Source organism: Petromyzon marinus, chromosome 61 (assembly GCF_048934315.1).
Source record: "Petromyzon marinus isolate PM22_M1 ecotype Great Lakes invasive population chromosome 61, UKy_Petmar_22M1.pri1.0, whole genome shotgun sequence".
Taxonomy (NCBI): domain Eukaryota; kingdom Metazoa; phylum Chordata; class Hyperoartia; order Petromyzontiformes; family Petromyzontidae; genus Petromyzon; species Petromyzon marinus.
The window spans coordinates 1,429,393-1,450,192 of record NC_133727.1 but is presented as its reverse complement, the minus strand read 5'-3'; the positions used below and the strand labels follow the sequence as shown (position 1 = coordinate 1,450,192).

At 57.8% G+C, this 20,800-nt stretch overlaps 1 protein-coding gene across 2 annotated transcripts in view; it reads left to right on the top strand.

The window, feature by feature from the left end:
• The window catches only part of LOC116955680 (arf-GAP with Rho-GAP domain, ANK repeat and PH domain-containing protein 1-like), a 49,285-nt gene that overhangs the window by 10,789 nt on the left and 17,696 nt on the right, over nt 1–20,800 (top strand). The window contains exons 1-9 of one of the 2 annotated variants that reach the window (XM_076053430.1): nt 4,003–4,115; nt 9,503–10,979; nt 11,090–11,234; nt 14,249–14,372; nt 16,288–16,732; nt 17,437–17,500; nt 18,150–18,313; nt 19,102–19,314; nt 20,472–20,577. In XM_076053430.1, coding sequence (XP_075909545.1) covers nt 9,578–10,979; nt 11,090–11,234; nt 14,249–14,372; nt 16,288–16,732; nt 17,437–17,500; nt 18,150–18,313; nt 19,102–19,314; nt 20,472–20,577 — 2,663 coding nt within the window. In that variant the 5' untranslated portion in view covers nt 4,003–4,115; nt 9,503–9,577. Of the gene's footprint in view, nt 1–4,002; nt 4,116–9,502; nt 10,980–11,089; nt 11,235–14,248; nt 14,373–16,287; nt 16,733–17,436; nt 17,501–18,149; nt 18,314–19,101; nt 19,315–20,471; nt 20,578–20,800 lie in introns of those variants that run through there. The other variant, XM_032976924.2, reaches the window with a different exon arrangement.

Sequence of the window (20,800 nt, the reverse complement as noted above, 5' to 3'; positions counted from 1 at the left end):
CACTCAGCCACCCACTCGCTGACCCACTCACCTAGCCACCCACTCACTCATCCACTCACCCAGCCACTCGCTCACTCACCCACTCGCTCACTCACCCACTCACCCAGCCACTCGCTCACTCACCCACTCACCTCGCTCGCTCATCCACTCACCCAGCCACTCACTCACCCACTCACCTAGCCACCCACTCGCTCACCCACTCGCTCACCCACTCACCTTGCCACTCGCTCACTCATCCACTCAGCCACCCACTTACTCACCCACTCACCCAGCCACTCACTCACCCACTCACCTAGCCACTCAACCACTCAGCCACCCACTCACTCATCCACTCACCCAGCCACTCATCCACTCAGCCACCCACTCGCTCACCCACTCACCGAGCCACCCACTCACTCATCCACTCACCCAGCCACTCGCTCACTCATCCACTCACCAAGCCACTCATCCATTCACCCCAGCCACTCACTCACCCACTCACCTAGCCACTCACTCACCCACTCACCTAGCCACCCACTCACTCATTTACTCACCCAGCCACTCGCCCACTAACCCACTTACCAAGCCACTCACCCACTCACCCACCCACTCACTCATCCACTCACCCAACCACTCACTCACTCACCCACTCACCCAGGGTCTCACTCACCCACCCACTCGCTCACCCACTCACTCGCCACCCACTCGCTCATCCACTCACCTAGCCACTGATCCACTCACCTAGCCACCCACTCACCTACCCACCCACTCGCTCACCCACTCACCTAGCCACTCACTCACTCATCTACTCACCTAGCCACTCATCCACTCACCTAGTCACCCACTCACCTACCTACCCACTCGCTCACCCACTCACCTAGCCATCCACTCACCTACCCACCCACTTACTCATCCACTCACCTAGCCACCCACTCACTCACCCACTCACCTAGCCACCCACTCACCTAGCCACCCACTCACCTACCCACCCACTCACTCACCCACTCACCTATCCACCCACTCACTCATCCACTCACCTAGCCACTCATCCACTCACCTAGCCACCCACTCACGTAGCCACCCACTCACTCATCCACTCACCTACCCACCCACTCACCTACCCACCCACTTGCTCATCCACTCACCTAGCCACCCACTCACTCACCCACTCACCTAGCCACCCACTCACCTACCCACCCACTCACTCACCCACTCACCTAGCCACCCACTCACTCATCCACTCACCTAGCCACTCATCCACTCACCTAGTCACTCACTCACCTAGCCACCCACTCACTCATCCACTCACCTAGCCACTCATCCACTCACCTAGTCACTCACTCACCTAGCCACTCACTCACTCATCCACTCACCTACCCACCCACTCACCTACCCACCCACTTACTCATCCACTCACCTAGCCACCCACCCACTCATCCACTCACCTAGCCATGCACTCACCTACCCACCCACCCACTCACCCACTCACCTAGCCATCCACTCACCTAGCCATCCACTCACTCATCCACTCACTCATCCACTCACCTACCCACTCACCCACTCACCTAGCCATCCACTCACCTACCCACCAGGGCCGTATTATTATCCAATAGGCACAGTAGGCACTGTGCCTAGGGGCCTGCGAGAACTAAAAGGGCCACTTTGTGTGGTCAGAAATGTAAGCAAAATATCTTCTTGTGACACGGGGCAGCAGCAACAGCAGCAGTGACATCAGCAGCAGTGACAGCAGCAGCAGTGACAGCAGCAGCAGTGACAGCAGCAGTGACATCAGCAGCAGCAGTGACAGCAGCAGTGACAGCAGCAGCAGTGACAGCAGCAGCAGCAGTGACAGCAGCCTCAGTGACAGCAACAGCAGCAGCAGTGACAGCAACAGCAGCAGTGACAGCAACAGCAGCAGTGACAGCAGCCTCAGTGACAGCAACAGCAGCAGCAGTGACAGCAACAGCAGCAGCAGTGACAGCAACAGCAGCAGCAGTGACAGCAACAGCAGCAGTGACAGCAGCCTCAGTGACAGCAACAGCAGCAGCAGTGACAGCAACAGCAGCAGCAGTGACAGCAACAGCAGCAGTGACAGCAGCCTCAGTGACAGCAACAGCAGCAGCAGTGACAGCAACAGCAGCAGCAGTGACAGCAACAGCAGCAGTGACAGCAGCAGCAGTGACAGCAGCAGCAGCAGCAGTGACAGCAACAGCAGCAGCAGTGACAGCAACAGCAGCAGTGACAGCAGCAGCAGTGACAGCAGTGACAGCAGCAGCAGTGACAGCAACAGCAGCAGCAGTGACAGCAACAGCAGCAGTGACAGCAGCAGCAGCAGTGACAGCAGCAGTGGCAGCAGCAGCAGTGACAACAGCAGTGACAGCAGCAGCAGCAGTGATAGCAGCAGTGACAGCAGTAGCAGTGACAGCAGCAGCAGTGATAGTAACAGCGGCAGCAGTGACAGCAGCAGCAGTGACAGCAGCAGCAGTGATAGCAACAGCGGCAGCAGTAGCGGCGGCAGCGGTGACAGTGGCAGCAGTGACAGTAGCAGCAGCAGTAACAGCAGTAGCAGTGGCAGCAGTGGCAGTAGGAGCAGCAGCAGTATCAGCAGCAGTAGCGGCAGCAGCAGTAACAGCAGTAGCAGTGCCCTAGGGCCTCCAAGAGCCTTCAGGCGGCTCCTGACGACGACGCCGCCCCACGACTCTTGTCAGAGGAGGAGGAGGGATCCTGGCACTGCCACCACATTGCGGTGTTGATGGGTACAACGCGCTCAGCCGATGGGATGTCGAGTCGAGGTGGTGGTCGTGGTGGTCGTGGTGGTGGTTGTTGTGGTGGTGGTCGTGGTGGTTGTTGTTGTGGTGGTGGTCGTGGTGGTCGTGGTGGTGGTTGTTGTTGTGGTGGTCGTGGTGGTCGTGGTGGTTGTTGTTGTTGTGGTGGTGGTCGTGGTGGTCGTGGTGGTTGTTGTTGTTGTGGTGGTGGTCGTGGTGGTGGTGGTGGTGGTCGTGGTGGTTGTTGTTGTTGTGGTTGTTGTTGTTGTGGTGGTGGTCGTGGTGGTTGTTGTTGTTTGTTATTCACGTGGGGAGGAGGAGAGCAGAGCGCTCGGAGATAACCATTTGCCATGCGCGAGGGGGCAACGCTCTATCCCCCGCCCGCCCGCCCACCCACGCGTACAGAAGGAGGTGATGGTTAGTCTTACTTGCTGTACTGCCTTCTCTTGGCGTGGCCGTGGACGTGGTGGTGATGATTGGTGGTGGTTGTGGTGATGATGATGTTGGTATTGATGATGGGAGGTGTAGATGATGGTGGTGGTTTTGACGATGATGTTAGTGATTCATGATTATGGTGGAGTTACTGATGGATGATGATGGTGGTGGTTGTGTTGATGCTGATGATGGTAGTAATGATGAATGTTGGTGATGTTGATGTTGGTGGTGGTGACAATAATAATAACAACATAATCGGTCTTGTAAGCAGAGTCAGCTGGTCCACCGAATGTAAACATCTTCCAGTTCACACGCATTGCTCTAAGCAAGCCCGACTCGCCGAATCATTCTTCGACAACCGCATACCGAAACAAAGCCGACAAGCGAGACCCACTTCCAGCACGCCCGCGGTGGCAGGAGTACACGGCGCTCTTTGTCATGACCGCTGCTGGTAACTCCAGACCTGTGAATCGCCTTAACGTGAGAAGCTGGTCCTGTAGCACGCGCAGTGTGTCTAGTGACACACTGCGCGCTCAGCTAATTCCACACTGGCGAGCCGCTCCACTCACAACCCCGAGCTCTTGATGAATAACTTTAGCAGAGAGCTGGGGTGGAGGAGGGGGGGGAAACATGAATATATCACGTACCCACTCACACTGAGCTTGCAATGTCGGGGGTGGCGGAGAAGGAGGCGTTCGTTCAGCATTTCATAGACCACGGCGACGATGATGATAACGCCGAGAGACGGAGAGAGGAACGCGTGGATTAGAGAACACACGCAGGGTAGAGACATCATCATCATCATCACTGATCTTCATCCAGCAGTGGATAGACCACCACGGCGGTGGTGATGACTAGAAGCTAATGTGGCTCGTGCAGGGCGCGTCACGGCCAGCACGGAGCGAGAGCCGACGGAGAGACAAGTCGTCAGCCGTGGTGAGATGTTGACTACCTCGCCAGGTACACAGGAGGTCGGGGGTTCAATCCCAACCCTGACGCCCTCTGCTGTATATTTGGAGTCTTTGCGTCTCTCTCTCTCTCTCCGTGGTGAGATGTTGACTACCTCGCCTGGTCTACAGGAGGTCGTGGGTTCGATCTCGACACTGATGCCTGCTGCTGTATATTTGGAGTTTGCGTGTCTCTCCGTGGTGAGATGTTGACTACCTCGCCTAGTCTACAGGAGGTCGTGGGTTCAATCCCGACCCTGACGCCTGCTGTATGTTTGGAGTTTGCGTGTCTCTCTCTCCCCGTGGTGAGATGTTGACTACCTCGCCAGGCCTACAGGAGGTCGTGGGTTCGATGCCTGCTGCTGCTGCTGCTGTATATTTGGAGTCTTTGCGTCTCTCTCCGTGGATTTTGTCTGAGGCTCCTCCGGGGTCTTTCCCCCTCCGCGTGTGGAATCCACGTGGCCCGTTTCGAGTGTTTGACTTGCCGCTAGAAATCTCCACTCGATGATCATTCAGTCGGCCGAACTCGTTGAGCCGTCGTGGTTTTTTAGTTTTTGATCGTTTTTAGTTTATGATCGTTATATCGTAGGATCGCGAAGGGTTGGGGGGGGGGGTCTTGGGGAGGTCTTCATTCAGCAGTAGATCGAGAATGTCTGATGATGACGATGCTGCTGATGATGATGACGGATGGTAATTGATGTTGTTGCTGATGATGACGTGATTGCGAAACCGGCAGATGATGTGGTTTTGTGTGTGTGGGTGTGAGTTCGTGGGTTTGTGCGTGTGCGTGCTTATGTGTGTGTAGGAGTGTGTGGGTGTGAGTTATTGGGTGATGATGACACACCCCTACTCACCCCTCCTCACTCACCCCTCCTCACTCACCCCTCCTCACTCACCCCTCCTCACTCACCCCTCCTCACTCACCCCACCCTCACTCACCCCTCCTCACTCACTCACCCCTCCTCACTCACCCCTCCTCACTCACCCCTCCTCACCCACCCCTCCTCACTCATCCCTCCTCACTCACTCACCCCTCCTCACTCACCCCTCCTCACTCACCCCTCCTCACCCACCCCTCCTCACTCACCCCTCCTCACTCACTCACCCCTCCTCACTCACCCCTCCTCACTCACCCCTCCTCACTCACCCCTCCTCACTCACTCACCTCCTCCTCACTCACCTCCTCCTCACTCACCCCTCCTCACTCACCCCTCCTCACTCACTCACCCCCCCTCCTCACTCACCCCTCCTCACTCACCCCTCCTCACTCACCTCCTCCTCACTCACCCCTCCTCACTCACCTCCTCCTCACTCACCCCTCCTCACTCACCCCTCCTCACTCACTCCCCCCCCCCCCACTCACTCACCCGCTTCCTGGGAGGATGTGAGACCCCATGACCCTTCCCCTCAGCTCCCCCAAAACTCCTCCCACCTCGCCTCTCTCTCCTATCTCTCATCTCACTCTCCTACCTCTCCCTCTCATCACACTCATCCTTGTAACGATGTCTCCACCCTGCGTGTCTTCTCTCATCCACGTGTCTCTCTCTCAGTGTCTCAGTCTCATCATCGTGGTCTATCCACTGCTGGAGTAATATCAGTGTCACGACGTCTCTACCCTGCGTGTGGTCTCTCATCCACGTGTCTCTCTCTCTGTGTCTCAGTGTCACCATCGTGGTCTATCCACTGCTGGAGTAATATCAGTGTCACGATGTCTCTACCCTGCGTGTGGTCTCTCATCCACGTGTCTCTCTCTCTCTGTCTCTCAGTGTCACCATCGTGGTCTATCCACTGCTGGAGTAATATCAGTGTCACGATGTCTCCACCCTGCGTGTCTTCTCTCATCCACGTGTCTCTCTCTCTCTGTCTCAGTGTCATCATCGTGGTCTATCCACTGCTGGAGTAATATCAGTGTCACGATGTCTCTACCCTGCGTGTGGTCTCTCATCCACGTGTCTCTCTCTCTGTGTCTCTCAGTGTCATCATCGTGGTCTATCCACTGCTGGAGTAATATCAGTGGCACGATGTCTCTACCCTGCGTGTCTTCTCTCATCCACGTGTCTCTCTCTCTCTGTCTCTCAGCGTGATCGTCGCCGTGGCCTATCCACTGCTGGATGATTGCCTCCTTCACACGGTGGTGGTGATGGGCGGTGTTGGAGGGGGGGGGGGGGCGGTGGGTGGGATCGTTTGACCATACTTCACCACGCCGGGACATTGGTGTCACGCAAAAGGAAAATCTGTGCAAAGTTCGCTACCTGCTGCTGCTGCTGCTAAAGAGTCGTTCAGGGTTTTTATTGCGAGGACTTGGGTAGGAAGTGACGCGTTGCCGTTCTGGTTGTGCAGGGGAGGGGGTGGCCAGGGAGGAGATGGATTATTTTGCCGTGGTTATAGCCACTCCAGAGCGATGCTCGGGCTGGCTCGCAGCGTCTCCGTCATCGCCATCATCCACTCCGTGTCGGAGTATCGTCATAGCTGCACAAGGAGCTACTACTACATAAGGAGCTACTACTACACACGTGTGTGTAGTAGCTACTACACACGTAGTAGCTGCTACACATGTAGTGTAGCAGCTACTACATGCACATATAGTGTAGTAGCTACTACATGTGGAGTAGCTATTACACTACATGTGTAGTAGCTACTACAGATGTAGTGTAGTAGCTACTACACATATAGTGTACTACATCTGTAGTAGCTACTACACATATATAGTGTAGCAGTAGCTACTACACTACACGTGTAGCAGCTACTACTACATGTGTGGTAGCTACTATGCATGTGGTAGCTACTATGCATGTGGTAGCTGCTATGCATGTGGTAGCTACTACTATATGTGTAGCAGTAGCTACATGTGTAGTAGCTACTACTACATGTGTAGTAGCTACTACTACATATAGTAGCTACTACACGTGTAGTAGTAGCTACTACACGTGTAGTAGTGTAGTAGTAGCTACTATGCATGTGGTAGTAGTAGTACTACTACACGTGTAGTAGTGTAGTAGTAGCTACTATGCATGTGGTAGCTACTACTAGTAGTAGCTACTACACGTGTAGTAGTGTAGTAGTAGCTACTATGCATGTGGTAGTAGTAGTACTACTACACGTGTAGTAGTGTAGTAGTAGCTACTATGCATGTGGTAGCTACTACTAGTAGTAGCTACTACACGTGTAGTAGTGTAGTAGTAGCTACTATGCATGTGGTAGCTACGGGCCCCGCACTTTCAAGGCCCCCGCGCTAAACGCTTTCAAGCTATCGATTCCGGTTCAGTGATTCTGCACTTGCTCTATTACTATAGTACTATACCGCCTTCAACTTATACGAACGACCGGGTGTTTAAGGTTAGCGATTTGTCTATTATCCGGCTGTATAGCAAATAAAAAAAAATCCAATTACTTTAATGTGCAAGTTAAACATTTGTGTTTTAATATTTGAAGGGGTTTTTTTATTTAATTTAGGGCCCCTTTATAACATCGCGTGCAGCAGGCCCTCGCACTAACTTCATCCGGCACTGCATCCACTGCTGGATACATTCTGTGGTTGACTGTGTGGTGGTGGTGGTGTTGGTGGTGTTGGTGACAGCCCCCCCTAGCCCCCCCTAGCCCCCCCCCCCCACTATCCCCCACCCCACCCACCCCGCACTCCAATGTTACAGTCGTCACTGTTAAACAACTGCGGTTGAACTTTGATCGGCAGTGATGGCCGTGGCGATGGGAGTGGTGGTGGTGGTGGTGCGACTACTGGACATCTGTGGGAAAAGCGCTTTATAGATTCCTCCAGGATACATAAAAAGTCGCATTTTGAACCCCTGGTGACCCGAGTTCGATTCCTGTTCAGGGCCACCAACACCCAGTGACACGATTGTCCGAACTGCTCCGGGGTCTCGCCTAGGTCGACTCGGCCTCAAATGAGCGCCTGACGCGGTGTGCAGTAAACATCGCCACTGGGGAGACAAAGGCGGCCGGGCGTGGTGCTGGCCACCCACCCCCTCGTGTGCCGTGTCGGCCTTCATAGGTGCTGCTCGCTAACAGCACTTGCCCCAACAGTGCCCACATACACAAAACTCTCTCTCACACACGCACACACGCACGCACACACGCACACGCACACACACACACGCACACACGCGTACGCACGCTCGCACACACGCACACACGCACACGCACGCACGCACGCGCACGCACGCACACGCACGCACGCACACACACACGCACGCACACACGCACACACGCACACGCACGCACACACGCACGCACGCACGCCACACACACGCACACACACGCACACACGCACGCACACACACGCACACACGCACACACGCACACGCACGCACGCACGCACACACGCACGCACACACACGCACACACACACACGCACATACAACAAAGACAACAGCCGCCGCTCGTCAAGTGGCAGCGACGTCGTCACGGCGCTTGTGCCAGGCTAGGTGCACCATCACGTGAAGTTCGAGAGGCTACATGCAGGAGGAGGTCACGGGACAGACCCAGCAGGTGCCGTGAGTTGACTAACGTGCCAGGCTAGGTGCAGGAGGAGGTCACGGGACAGACCCAGCAGGTGACGTTGGTTAACTGCCGTGCCAGGCTAGGTGCAGGAGGAGGTCACGGGACAGACCCAACAGGTGTCGTGAGTCGACTGCCGTGCCAGGCTAGGTGCAGGAGGAGGTCACGGGACAGACCCAACAGGTGTCGTGAGTCGACTGCCGTGCCAGGCTAGGTGCAGGAGGAGGTCACGGGACAGACCCAACAGGTGCCGTGGGTTGTCGAGAACGAGGTGTCCGACAGCAGCACCACCACCGCCCGTGCTCCTGCACTGTGCAGGCACAGTGCAGGCTTCCCCTGTAGCCGGGAGGCTTCGGATGCGGCACAACCTGTTCTGTGATATTTGGGTTAAAAAAAAAAGACTCCAGGAGATGGAACCGGTTTCGCCTGCACGCGCGCGGGCATTTCCCGGGAGGTAAACTCACCGCGTTCAGATTTAAGTTTAGAAACAACTGGCACGCGTGACCACGCCGTGGCTAAGGCCTGCCCCGCTACGCCGTCTGTACCGCACCCGCCAACCCTTCGCGGTGCCCTTCCTGTCGGAGACCAATTCAGACCTTAATGGTTAACCCGTGCCACTCATAAATCTCAAGGTTCATCCTCTACAAAGTCCCATCACAAGGGAGAAACACAAAGACATTTGTTTGTGCCAGGTATTGAAACGGCTGTACGCTATATGGAACTGAAAGCTCAATTTGGCCGTACAAGAACACGGGCTAAACCGTGTGGGTTGACAGCTGTGGTCGCGCTTTAACATTCCACCAAACCCCCCGCCCCCTTCCCCCTCTTCGATCTCCCCCCCCCCACCCCCTCTGCCCAAAGGGGATGACGGAGTAGGGGCATTCGAGAAGATTCTCCGACGAGCAGAGCAAGCGCTGGGACGGCAGAGGGAGACTCATGGAGGAGGCTTGCAGTGGGAGGGCGGAGGAGCCAATTTCCGAAGGCGTCCACGCTGGGGACCCTCCGAGCAGGCGACCAGAGGAGGAGGAGGAGGTGGAGACGCCCGGCGGGACGATGGAGGAGCGGCCTTGTGGAGCGAGAATGGAGGAGCCGCCTTCTGGAGGAGCCGAGGTCCCTCCGAGCCGGAGAACGGAGGAGGAGGCAGAGGAGGCGGAGACGCCCGGAGGGCGGCGGGAGGACTGGGGCGGGGCGAGGCTGCGGGAGCCGCTCTCCGCGTGGCTCCAGCGCCTGCACCTCGGCCGCTACGCCGACGCGCTGGGCGCCCGCGGCTGCGCCAGCGCCGGCGACCTCGTGGGCTGCGACGACGCCGCGCTGGCGCGGCTCGGCGTGGAGCTGCCCGGCCACCGCAAGCGGATCCTCGCCCGGCTCCTCCGCCTCGACGGGGGCACCCCCTCCGGGACGGGGACCCCCTCCGGGACGGGGACCCCCTCCGGGACGGGGACCCCCTCCGGGACGGGGACCCCCTCCGGGACGGGGACCCCCAAGTCGGAGTCGCCGCCGGCGCCGTCCGGGGGGCGCCGGCTGCTGCTGCGCGAGTCCGGCGTCGACCGCGACGACGGCGACGACGACGGCGGCGACGGCGACGACGACGGCGGACGACGTGACGCGGGAAAGGAGGCGCCGGCGGCGGTGCTGGACCGGGGCAGCATGCAGATGTCGGGCCGGGCGCTCGCGGCATGGAACGTTGAGCCGCTGCCGCCCGTGCCGCCCCGGCGGAGCCTCTGCGAATCCCAGCTCGGCTCCCCGGCCGCGGGTCGCGCGCATGGCGGCGGCGGCGGCGGCGGCGGCGGCGGCGGGGACGCCGACGGCACCGGCTGCGCGGTCGACGCGAGGGACGCGAGGGACGCGCCGATGCCGCCGCCGGAGTCGTCGTCGCGCCGCCCTCACGGTGACGGCGGCGCCGTGGAGCGGAGGGACCGGGCGTCGGCACGCCTCGGCCCGCGATTCTCCGCGGCGATCGTGGACGGCGCCGGCGTCCGGGAGCAGCACCAGCTGCCGCTCAGCAGCCACCCGTTCTTCCTGGGCGCCGGCGCGGCGCGGCCGAGCCCGCGGCCGGTGCGGTCGCTCACCGACGGAGGCGAGAGAAGCCAGCGCGCGGACGAGGAGAAGCAGGAGGAGGAGGAGGAGAGGGCGGCGCCGGCGGAGCTCGCGCGGCGCTCCAGCGCTCCGCCCGCGCCGGTCTCGGCGCCGCCGCCGCCGACGTCCCCGACGTCGCCCCCGGGGTCGCCGCGGGACCCCGCGCTGTCCCCCGGGGGCTCCCCGAGACCCCTGCTCAAGGGGTACCTGTACAAGACGCCGTCGTGCACCAAGCCCATCGTGGAGAGGCGCTCACGAGACGGTACGAGCGAGTCCGTGGGTCTCCGTGTCCCTCCATCCTTCGGTCTCCCTGCGTGTCTCTGTCGGTGCCCATCACTCGTCCTCTGTCCCTCCCTGTCCCCCGCGTCTCAGAGTTCAGCCGGCGGCGTTGCGAGCTGAGCTCCGGGGAGCTGCGCTACTTCGACGGGGAGCGCAGCTCCACGCCCAACGGGCGCGTGCCCTGCGGCCTGGTGTGCAGCCTGAGCACCCGTGGGGAGGCCAACCCTCTGCAGCACGGGTACTAACGCCGACGTCGCACTAACGCCGACGCCGCGCTAACGCCAACGCCGCACCAGGCTAGAACGCGGGTAACACTGTGTAACACAAATTTTGTTCCTGGGTAGTAAGTGTTATTTCGTAATTGCTTATGCCCAAATTGTATAGAAAATTACTATTGTTCCCCATAAACTTTGCTTTTGTGACCAGGACAGTGATATTTAGAAATGAAGCTATTTTCAATGAGAAAATGGGCGAATTTTTGTCATTTCGTTCACATAAAGTCAGAAAAAAACAACATATGAATCAAAATTAACATGTATTTATGCTAAAGTAATACAAAACTGATCACAAGAGATTTAGAAGTGAGTAGTTTTTCGAGATTTACGATTATACTGTAAATCACTTTCACAAATCAGCCCCGCAATGTAGTCTCCCATCATGTTCTCGTTCTACCGTCCTTGGTAGCGGCATTCAAAGTCCAGTATATCCTGGTGGAAGCGCTCGCCTTGCTCCTCCGAGTCCGCTCCCATGTTCTCCTTGAATTGATCAAGATGAGCATCAAGGATATGGACTTTGAGGGACATCCTACAGCCCATTGTGCCGGAGTTCTTCACCAGAGTCTCAACCAGCTCCACATAGTTTTCGACCTTGTGATTGCCCTGGAAGCCACGAACCACTGCGACAAAGCTGCCCCAAGCCGCTTTCTCCTTCCTAGTGAGCTTCTTGGGGAATTCATTGCACTCCAGGATCTTCTTCATCTGTGGTCCGATGGAGACACCGGTTTTGACCTTTTCCTCAGACAGCTGAGAGAAGAAGTCTTGAAGGTACTTGAAGGCTGCCGACTCCTTATCAACAGCTTTGACAAATTGTTTCATAAGGCCCAATTTGATGTGCAGTGGTGGCATCAGCATCTTCCGGGGGTCCACCAGTGGCTCCCACTTGACGTTGTTACTCCCCACAGAGAACTCGGTCCGCTTTGGCCAGTCTCGCTTGTGGTAGTGCGCCTTGGTGTCCCTGCTGTCCGAAAGGCAAAGATAGCAGGGAAACTTGGTAAAACCGCCTTGGAGACCCATCAGGAATGCCACCATTTTGAAGTCTCCGATGACCTCCCAGCCGTACTCATCATACTTCAAGGCGTCCAGCAAGGTCTTGATGCTGTTGTAATGCTCTTTGAGGTGCACCGAGTGAGCCAGGGGAAGAGACGGATAGTTGTTACCATTATGGAGCAGCACGGCTTTGAGGCTCCTGGATGAGCTGTCAATAAAGAGGCGCCACACATTCTGGTTACAGGCGATTCCGATTGCCTCGAACAGACTGGTCACATTGTGGCAGAAGCAGAGCCCATCTTGACGGGTGAAGAAGCTGCAAAAGGTTGATCTGCAACTTGCACACTTTCATCCAACAAGTTCCACTGCTTGAGCCTAGACGTCAAAAGCTCGGCATTGGACTTGGTGAGACCAAGATCTCTGATCAAGTCGTTGAGGTCTTTTTGGTTGGGGTAGTATGGGTTTCTCTCCTCAGCTCCACCTCTGAAATTGTCATCTGGATCTACGTCTTCCTCGCTCTCTGACTTGCTGCTCTCTTCTAAAGACGGCTGCTCTCTCTCCGGAGGAGCGGGTACGGGGAGCTCATGGCAGTGTGGCACCGGGGCGATGGATGAAGGAAGGTCCGGATACGTGATGGCAGGTGCATTCTTGCCAGTCAGACGTTTGGAAGGGTCCACCATGCAGAAGTAGCAGTTGCTTGAGTAGTCAGTGGGTTCCCGCCAAATTCTTGGGATAGCGAACTTCATGGCTCTCTTTTCCCCTCTGTACCATCCTACAAAAATACATTTATTCCCCTCATGTCTAACGAGATTCTCGCAACAGTTTTCATATACGATATATTTTTTCAATAACATTGAAAATTGTAAAAACATTTTAAAATTAAAAACTTTCACAGTTAAAAAAATTGGAACAAATTTTATAACATAAAATCCCGAGCAATTTTAAAACATAAAATCCCGAGCAACCTTCAAGAGTTTTGTTTTTGCATTGCTCGCAGGTGAAATGAGGTGTCCAGGGTTTGTCTTGATCCCTTGACAGGCATGCCGAAATATGCCTTGTAGGCCTCACACATCTTAGCAGATCCTTCCACAGAGGACTTTTTCGCTCTTCTCTTGATAAATTGGCCGCAGACAAAGTAAAATGAGTCTGGCGGATGCTTGCAGCCTCTTGATGCCATCTCAGAAAAATGCAGATGTGTATCCACTTAGGCAGCTGGAACTCAACTGAACTGGTGGGCCTAAGGCCCCTGTATTTATACTACTATTTATATTACTGGAAAGTTCTAGAATGTTTTAGAAGTTACTCCAGCACTGAATCTATCTGGAATTTTTTGTAAAATAAGTCAATTTAAAAATATCACTGTCCTGGCCATAAAAGCAAAGTTTGTGGGGAATAATATCCACCTGATGACGGACGCGCCCGAAACGTCGTGATTTATTTTATTTTATACCTTCGTGACTTTATACTCTTTGGTTCTATTCGGTAAAGTCACGTAGGTAAAAAAATAAAGCAACAAAAAATCACGACTTTTCGGCCACAACACAAGTGGCCTTCATCAGGTGAAGGGACCGGACTGTCCAGAGGACAGCGTTGGAGTGAAGACAGCCAAGCCCAGGTCACGCCCTTTAAGCTTATTACCCAGGAACAAAAAATATAAATTGATAGATCTCATTCTACGTGACTTTACCGAAAGAACCAAAGAAGATGATAGATAGCTATAACTATCGCCACCGCACTAACACAGACACCGCACGCGTGACACGCCGCAGCACCGGGTGCGTCAACATCGCCGCCGGGGGAAGCAATGGTGGCCGTGGCAGGGCCTCCCGCGGTGCCACCGCGACTTCCCGCCCCCCACCCCGCGGTGCCGGCTTCCGTAGGCGCCGCCACTACCTCGATGCCGGACGGCACTTTGCCCCGGCAGTCTGTCCGGGCTACGCGGGGGAGCGCGCGGGGGGAGGGGGTGACCCCTTCGTTTCTGTTGCAGGTTTGAGAACACCTTCGAGCTGTGCGTGGCCGCTGAGGGCGAACGGGGCGACGGCGAGCGCCTCTACCTGTTCGGCGCTGAGTCGGAGGAGGCGTGCCACGACTGGGTCACGCAGCTGGCACGGGTGAGGCCGCACGCGCGCCAGGCTAGGTGCGCTTTGAGGCCGTCACGTGGAATGCGGCAGGCTCCCGCTGCTGGCAAGAAGGGGTGTTATAGGTTTGCGGGCCGAGGTGACCGACAGATGCTTAGACACGCGGACGAGTGGATAAACACAACAACAACAACCGCCATTCGCCACTAAGTAGCGGTGACATCACCACGGTGCTTGTACCAGGCAAAGTGCACCTTGAGGCCACGTGAAGTGTCGAACGCCCGCTGGCAGGAGGTCACGGGGCAGACCCAGGTGCCACGGGTCGACTGACTGAGATGAACGAGATGACTGGCTGGTGCACCACCTTTGCCCCCTACTGTGCCAACTTGCTATGCTTTAGCCACCCGGCGCTCCGCTCATTGTTGTGAGTGCCACTACCTCCAACTGCCCAGTAGCAGCGTCCTTCACGAGCCTCCTCCGAGGTCGATCTTGACACCGCTGGTACCAGTCATCGGCAAGTCCACTCAGCTCCACGTCCTCCTGTACCACGTCACTCCATCTCTTCTCTTGCCGTGCTCGTTTAGACCCCTCGATCTGGCCGAACAAAAGCTGTTTGGGCATGCCGTGATTGGGCATGCAGGCTACATGGCCCAGCCAATGAAGCCTTGCGTGCCGGAGGAGTTCACCGATGGGACTTTGCCCAGATCTTTCAAGGATTTGTGAACTCCTCACACAATCCAGCCTGGCTAAACCCAGGATGGATCGTAGGCAGGCCACCCTAAATGTTTCCAACCGGCGAAGATGCTCCATTAAGGGGATCCACGTTTCGCAGGCGTAGAGAAGGGAGGGAATGATCGTGGCCGAGAAGACCTGAGGCTTCGTGTGGAACGACAGACCAGGCAGCTTCCACACAGCGCTATACAGGGACAAAGACAAAGATCTCCCGTATAGCCTTAACAGAATGTAGGGGCAAGTGCTGTTAGCGAGCAACTATGAAGTTTCGGAACAGTACACGAGGGGGTGGGTGGCCAGCAAAATGCCCAACCGCCTTTGTCTCCATATCGGCGATGTTTACACACCGCACCAGGTACTCATTTGAGGCTGAGTCGACCTAGGGGAGGCCCAGGACCGTTTCAGATAATCGTCACTGGTGGTGTTGGCCATGAGCGGGAATGGAACCCGGGTCGCCAGGTTCATAGCACAGCGCGCTAACCGCTACGCTATCGCTCCCCACAAAGGGACACACACAGACAGACATACATGCACGTGTGCACATACAGAAACACATACATTTACATAGACAGACACATGGTCAGACACACACTCGGTCACACAGACGCATATAGAGACACATCTACACACATAAATGCAAACATGCCCAGACATGCACACTCAAATAGTGATATATACCTAGGTCGACTCAGCCTTGAATTAGCACCGAGAGCAGTGTGTAAACGTCAGCACTAAGGAGACAAAAGCGACCGGGCGTGCATAGTGCTGGCCACAGGCCCACACCAAGACCCACGGACTCGTACAGAGACCAGTAGACTAGCACAGAGACCAATAGACTCGCTTAGAGATCCATAGACTAGCACAGAGACCAGTAGACTCGCTTCGAGATCCATAGACTAGCACAGAGACCAGTAGACTCGCTTCGAGATCCATAGACTAGCACAGAGACCAGTAGACTCGCTTCGAGATCCATAGACTAGCACAGAGACCAGTAGACTCACTTAGAGACCCATAGACTAGCACAGAGACCAGTAGACTCGCTTAGAGATCCATAGACTAGCACAGAGACCCTTACACTAACATGGCGGGGGAGTGATCTTCGTGTGCGTGCGTGTGTTTGCGCGTGTGTGTGCGTACATGTGTGTGTGTGTGTCTGTGCGCGTGTGTGTGTGTGCATGCGTGGTCCGTGCGTGTCTCTCGCCGCGCGTGCGCCCAGTGCTGTGAGCCGCCCCCGCCCGACCCGCTGCTGGCTTTGCCGTGGGAGCGGCTGGGCCGGCTGGAGTTCCGTGACGGCTACTGCAGCCAGCGCTGGCGCCGCGGCTGGTTCGCTCTCGTGCGCTGCTCCCTCTTCTTCCTCCCCGACGATTCCGGCGACGACCCCGGTGACGCCGCCGCCGCCGGGCCGGACGGCGCTCTGCCGAACGGCGCCGCCGAGAGGGAGGAGGCGGAGGAGAGAGCGGCGCTGACGTCGGGCGTGGAGACGGAGCGGCAAGAGTCGACGGCGGCGGCGGCGGCGGCGACGGTGGCGCCGCGAAGTCGCAGCGCTAGCGAGGAGGTCGCTCCGGCGGGAGAAGCGACGAGCGAGCGAGCCGAGCAGCAGGAGGAGAGCGGCGGCGCCCGCCGTCTCGACAGCGTCAGCCTCAACAAACTCCGCGAGCTCAGTAAGATCCGGCCGCTGGCGTCGCAGCGCCGACCGCTTGCGACTCGCTCTACTGCTGCAGCGATCCCTACAGCCGGCGCCACAGCTGGCAGCCGGCCCTACGGCTACAGTCGGCCCTAGAGCCGACAGCCAGCCCTATGGCTACAGCCCTTTATCAAGCACCTCAATGCTACAACTGTGAGAAAATAACCGCGACCAGTGGATACTGTGAGCCGGAACACGTGTTCCGGGAATGGCTTTGGCTACATCCATCTCGTGATAAGAACATGAATACTGCAGGGGGCGGCCACGTTGATAGGCCTTACATCGATAACCCCAACTCACAAGCCCGGCCGAGAGATTGAGCTCCGAGCGTAACTCGTCCCCCTGCTGCTAACGTCAGCCCGAACCAACGTAGCCTCTAATGGAGCCTAACTTAGCCTCGCATAGGCTAGCAAGGCCTAACGTGGCCTACTGTGGTCTAACGGAGCCTAACGTGGCCTAACGGAGCCCAACCTGATCTAATGTAGCCTAAAGTGGTCTAACGTACCCCAACGTGGCCTAATGTAGGCTATTGGAGCTTAACGTGGATTAACAACGAGTTAATCAGCTAAGTATACAGCTTGCAAGGGGTGTGCAATGCACAGGTGTACAATGTACGTGACGTCATCCCTACTGACCCCCCCGCCCCCTCCCCTCGTCCCCCACGCCCCTCCCCCCACACAGGTGTGATGACTCCCAGTGAAGAGGGGGACAGAAGGGAGGTGCTGGTGCTGGGAGAGAGACGCAGGTAATGGGTGGTGGTGGTGGTGGTGGTGGGCGGTGGTGTGTGCATAATGCCGTGTGTACATAGTGGAGAGCGGTGGTGTAGCGATGTAGTCTTTGTGTGTGTGTGTAGTACCAGGCGTGGTGCTGGCCACCCACTCCCATCACGTGCCGCGCCCGGCCCTCGTAGGTGCCTCTCGCTAACAGCACTTGCCCCGACGGTCTGTTGAGGCCACGTGGGGGACCTCTGTCTCTGCGTGCGTCTGCATGTGTTAGGGCGGTGGCTGGAACGGAACTACGTTGAGTACCCGATGCGATCAGCAAACATCGCCACTGGGGAGGCAAAGGCGGCCGAGGTGTGGCGGTGCTGCGTCCACCCCCCCCCCCCCCGGTGCTGCCGGCACACCGGTTGTTTAACAGCACGGGCCACAGAGGGGGGGAATCTTCGTGTTGCCTTGTACGCAACGGGGAGCCGCGGCCGCTGGTTACCGCACCGCGGAACCCGTCGACCCCAGTTCCATTCCCGCTCGCGTCCGGGAACGATCGTGGAACCTCTCCGCTCGGTCGACTCACGCGGGGCGGCCCGCCGGCGGCGCTCGCGCCCGGCGGGCCGCGTTCGGGCCTACAGTGCGGGAGGGGGCGTGGGATCTCTGCGTCCGTTTGCCGGGCCGCAGGATGCTGTGCGTGCGTGCGTCGGGGCGGCTCTGCTCGGCGGGCTGGCTCGCCGCGCTGCGCAAGGCCTCGGAGGGACGCAGCGGGGAGCTGTCGCTGGTGCAGCTCACGGACGGCGACGTCCCCGTGATCGTCAGCAAGTGCCTGGCCTACGTCACGCAGTACGGTACGGCGGCGGCGGCGGCGTCGGCATCAGAAGCATCAGCGGTAGCAGCAGCATCATCAGCGGTGATGGTACTGCCGATGGTGATGTGGCAATGGTACTGATGCTGCTGCTGATGATGATGATGATGCTGAAGTGGTGGGGTTGCTGATGATGCTGATAATGGCCATCCCAAAGTGATGGCATTGCTATGACGGTGACGACGATGATGATGCTGCTGTTGCTGATGACAATTTTGCCGCAGTGACGGTGGTGATGGTGGTACTGATGATGCTGATGCTGACGATGATGACGATACTGAAGAGATGGTGGAGGTGATGCTGATGATGACGATGACAATGACGATGGTAACGATGGTGACGATAACAATGATGACGATGGTAATGACGATGATGATGATACTGAAGTGATGGTGGTGGTGATGGTGATGATGATAATGACGATGACCATTACGATGACGACGACGATGCTGAAGCGACGGTGGCGGCGATGACGACGACGATGACGACGATGCTGAAGCGACGACGACGATGACGATGATGCTGAATCCGACGGCGGCGGCGATGACGACGACGACGATGACGACGATGACGACGATGACGACGACGATGACGACGATGACGACGACGATGACGACGATGACGACGATGACGACGATGACGACGATGCTGAAGCGACGGCGGCGGCGATGACGACGACGATGACGACGATGACGACGACGATGACGACGATGACGACGATGACGACGATGCTGAAGCGACGGCGGCGGCGGTGCTGCGGGCGGCGCCCAGGGCTGGCGTGCGAGGGCGTCTACCGCAAGACGGGGGTGAACTCGCGCATCGCGGCGCTGCTGAGCGCACTGCGTGGCGACGCTCGCTCGGTGCGCTTGGCGGACGGCGCCTTCCACGTGGACGACGTCACCACGGCGCTGCGCCGATTCCTCCGCGAGGTGGAGCCCAGCCTCTTCACGACGCAGCTGCGCCAGCGGTGGGCGGACAACGCACGTGAGTCCACCACCACCACCACTACCACCACCACGTGAGTCCACCACCACTACCACCACCACTACCACCACCACCACCACCACTACCACCACCACGTGAGTCCACCACCACTACCACCACCACTACCACCACCACCACCACCACTACCACCACCACCACGTGAGTCCACCACCACTACCACCACCACTACCACCACCACGTGAGTCCACCACCACCACTACCACCACCACGTGAGTCCACCACCACTACCACCACCACTACCACCACCACGTGAGTCCACCACCACCACCCACACCACGTGAGTCCACCACCACCACCACGTGAGTCCACCACCACCACTACCACCACCACGTGAGTCCACCACCACTACCACCACCCCCACCACCACCACTACCACCACTACCACGTGAGTCCACCACCACCACCACTACCACCACCACCACGTGAGTCCACCACCACTACCACCCACCACTACCACCACCACCCACCACGTGAGTCCCCCCCACCACCACCACCCACCACGTGAGTCCCCCTCCCACCACCACTACCACCACCACGTGAGTCCCCCCCCCCACCACCACTACCACCACCACCCACCACGTGAGTCCCCCCCACCACCACCACCCACCACGTGAGTCGCCCCCCCACCACTACCACCACTACCACCACCACGTGAGTCCCCCTCCCACCACCACTACCACCACCCCCACCACGTGAGTCACCCCCCGTCAGTTCCCCACGCGAGTCTGGGATGCGGACTGGGGCAGGCGGGTGAATGAGTGAGCGAGCGAGTGGGCGAATGAATGAGTGAGTGAGTAAGCGAGCGAGTGAATGGGTAGGTGAGCGGCTTCGTGGGTGGGCGAGTGGGCGGGTGGGCGAGTGGGCGGGTGGGCGAGTGGGCGGGTGGGCGAGTGGGCGGGTGGGCGAGTGGGCGAGTGCGTGGGCAGGCGGGTGGGCGGGTGGGCGGGTGGGCGGGTGGGTGACTGGGTTGGTGGGTGACTGGGTTGGTGGGTGGGTGTGAGCAAATTAACGAGCGAGTGGGGCGAGTGAGTGATGAACACTCAACCGTGCATCAGCGGCAATAACAACAACAACTGCTGCCATTCGGCGTGTGTGGGCTACACGGGGGACCTTTATCTTTGCCCACGTGTGGCTAGGTGAGCCGTGCGAGGAGGCGATGCTGGCCGGGTACCGCGAGCTCATCAGGGCTCTCCCCCCCGTCAACCGAGCAACACTCACCGAGATCATCGCTCACCTGCACTGGTGAGGAGGAGTTCACGCTCCCTCGATGCGGAGACAAAGTAGCGCCTGTGAAGGGCCGTGCACCGCTAAGTGGCGGTGACGTCGCCACGTCGCCTGTGCCAGGCTAGGTGCGCCTTGAAGGCCACGTGAAGTGTCGAAGGCTCGCTGGCAGGAGGTCACGGGACAGACTCGGCAGGTGCCATCGGTTGACCGAATGAGATGGCTGGCCCTACTCTGTCAACTT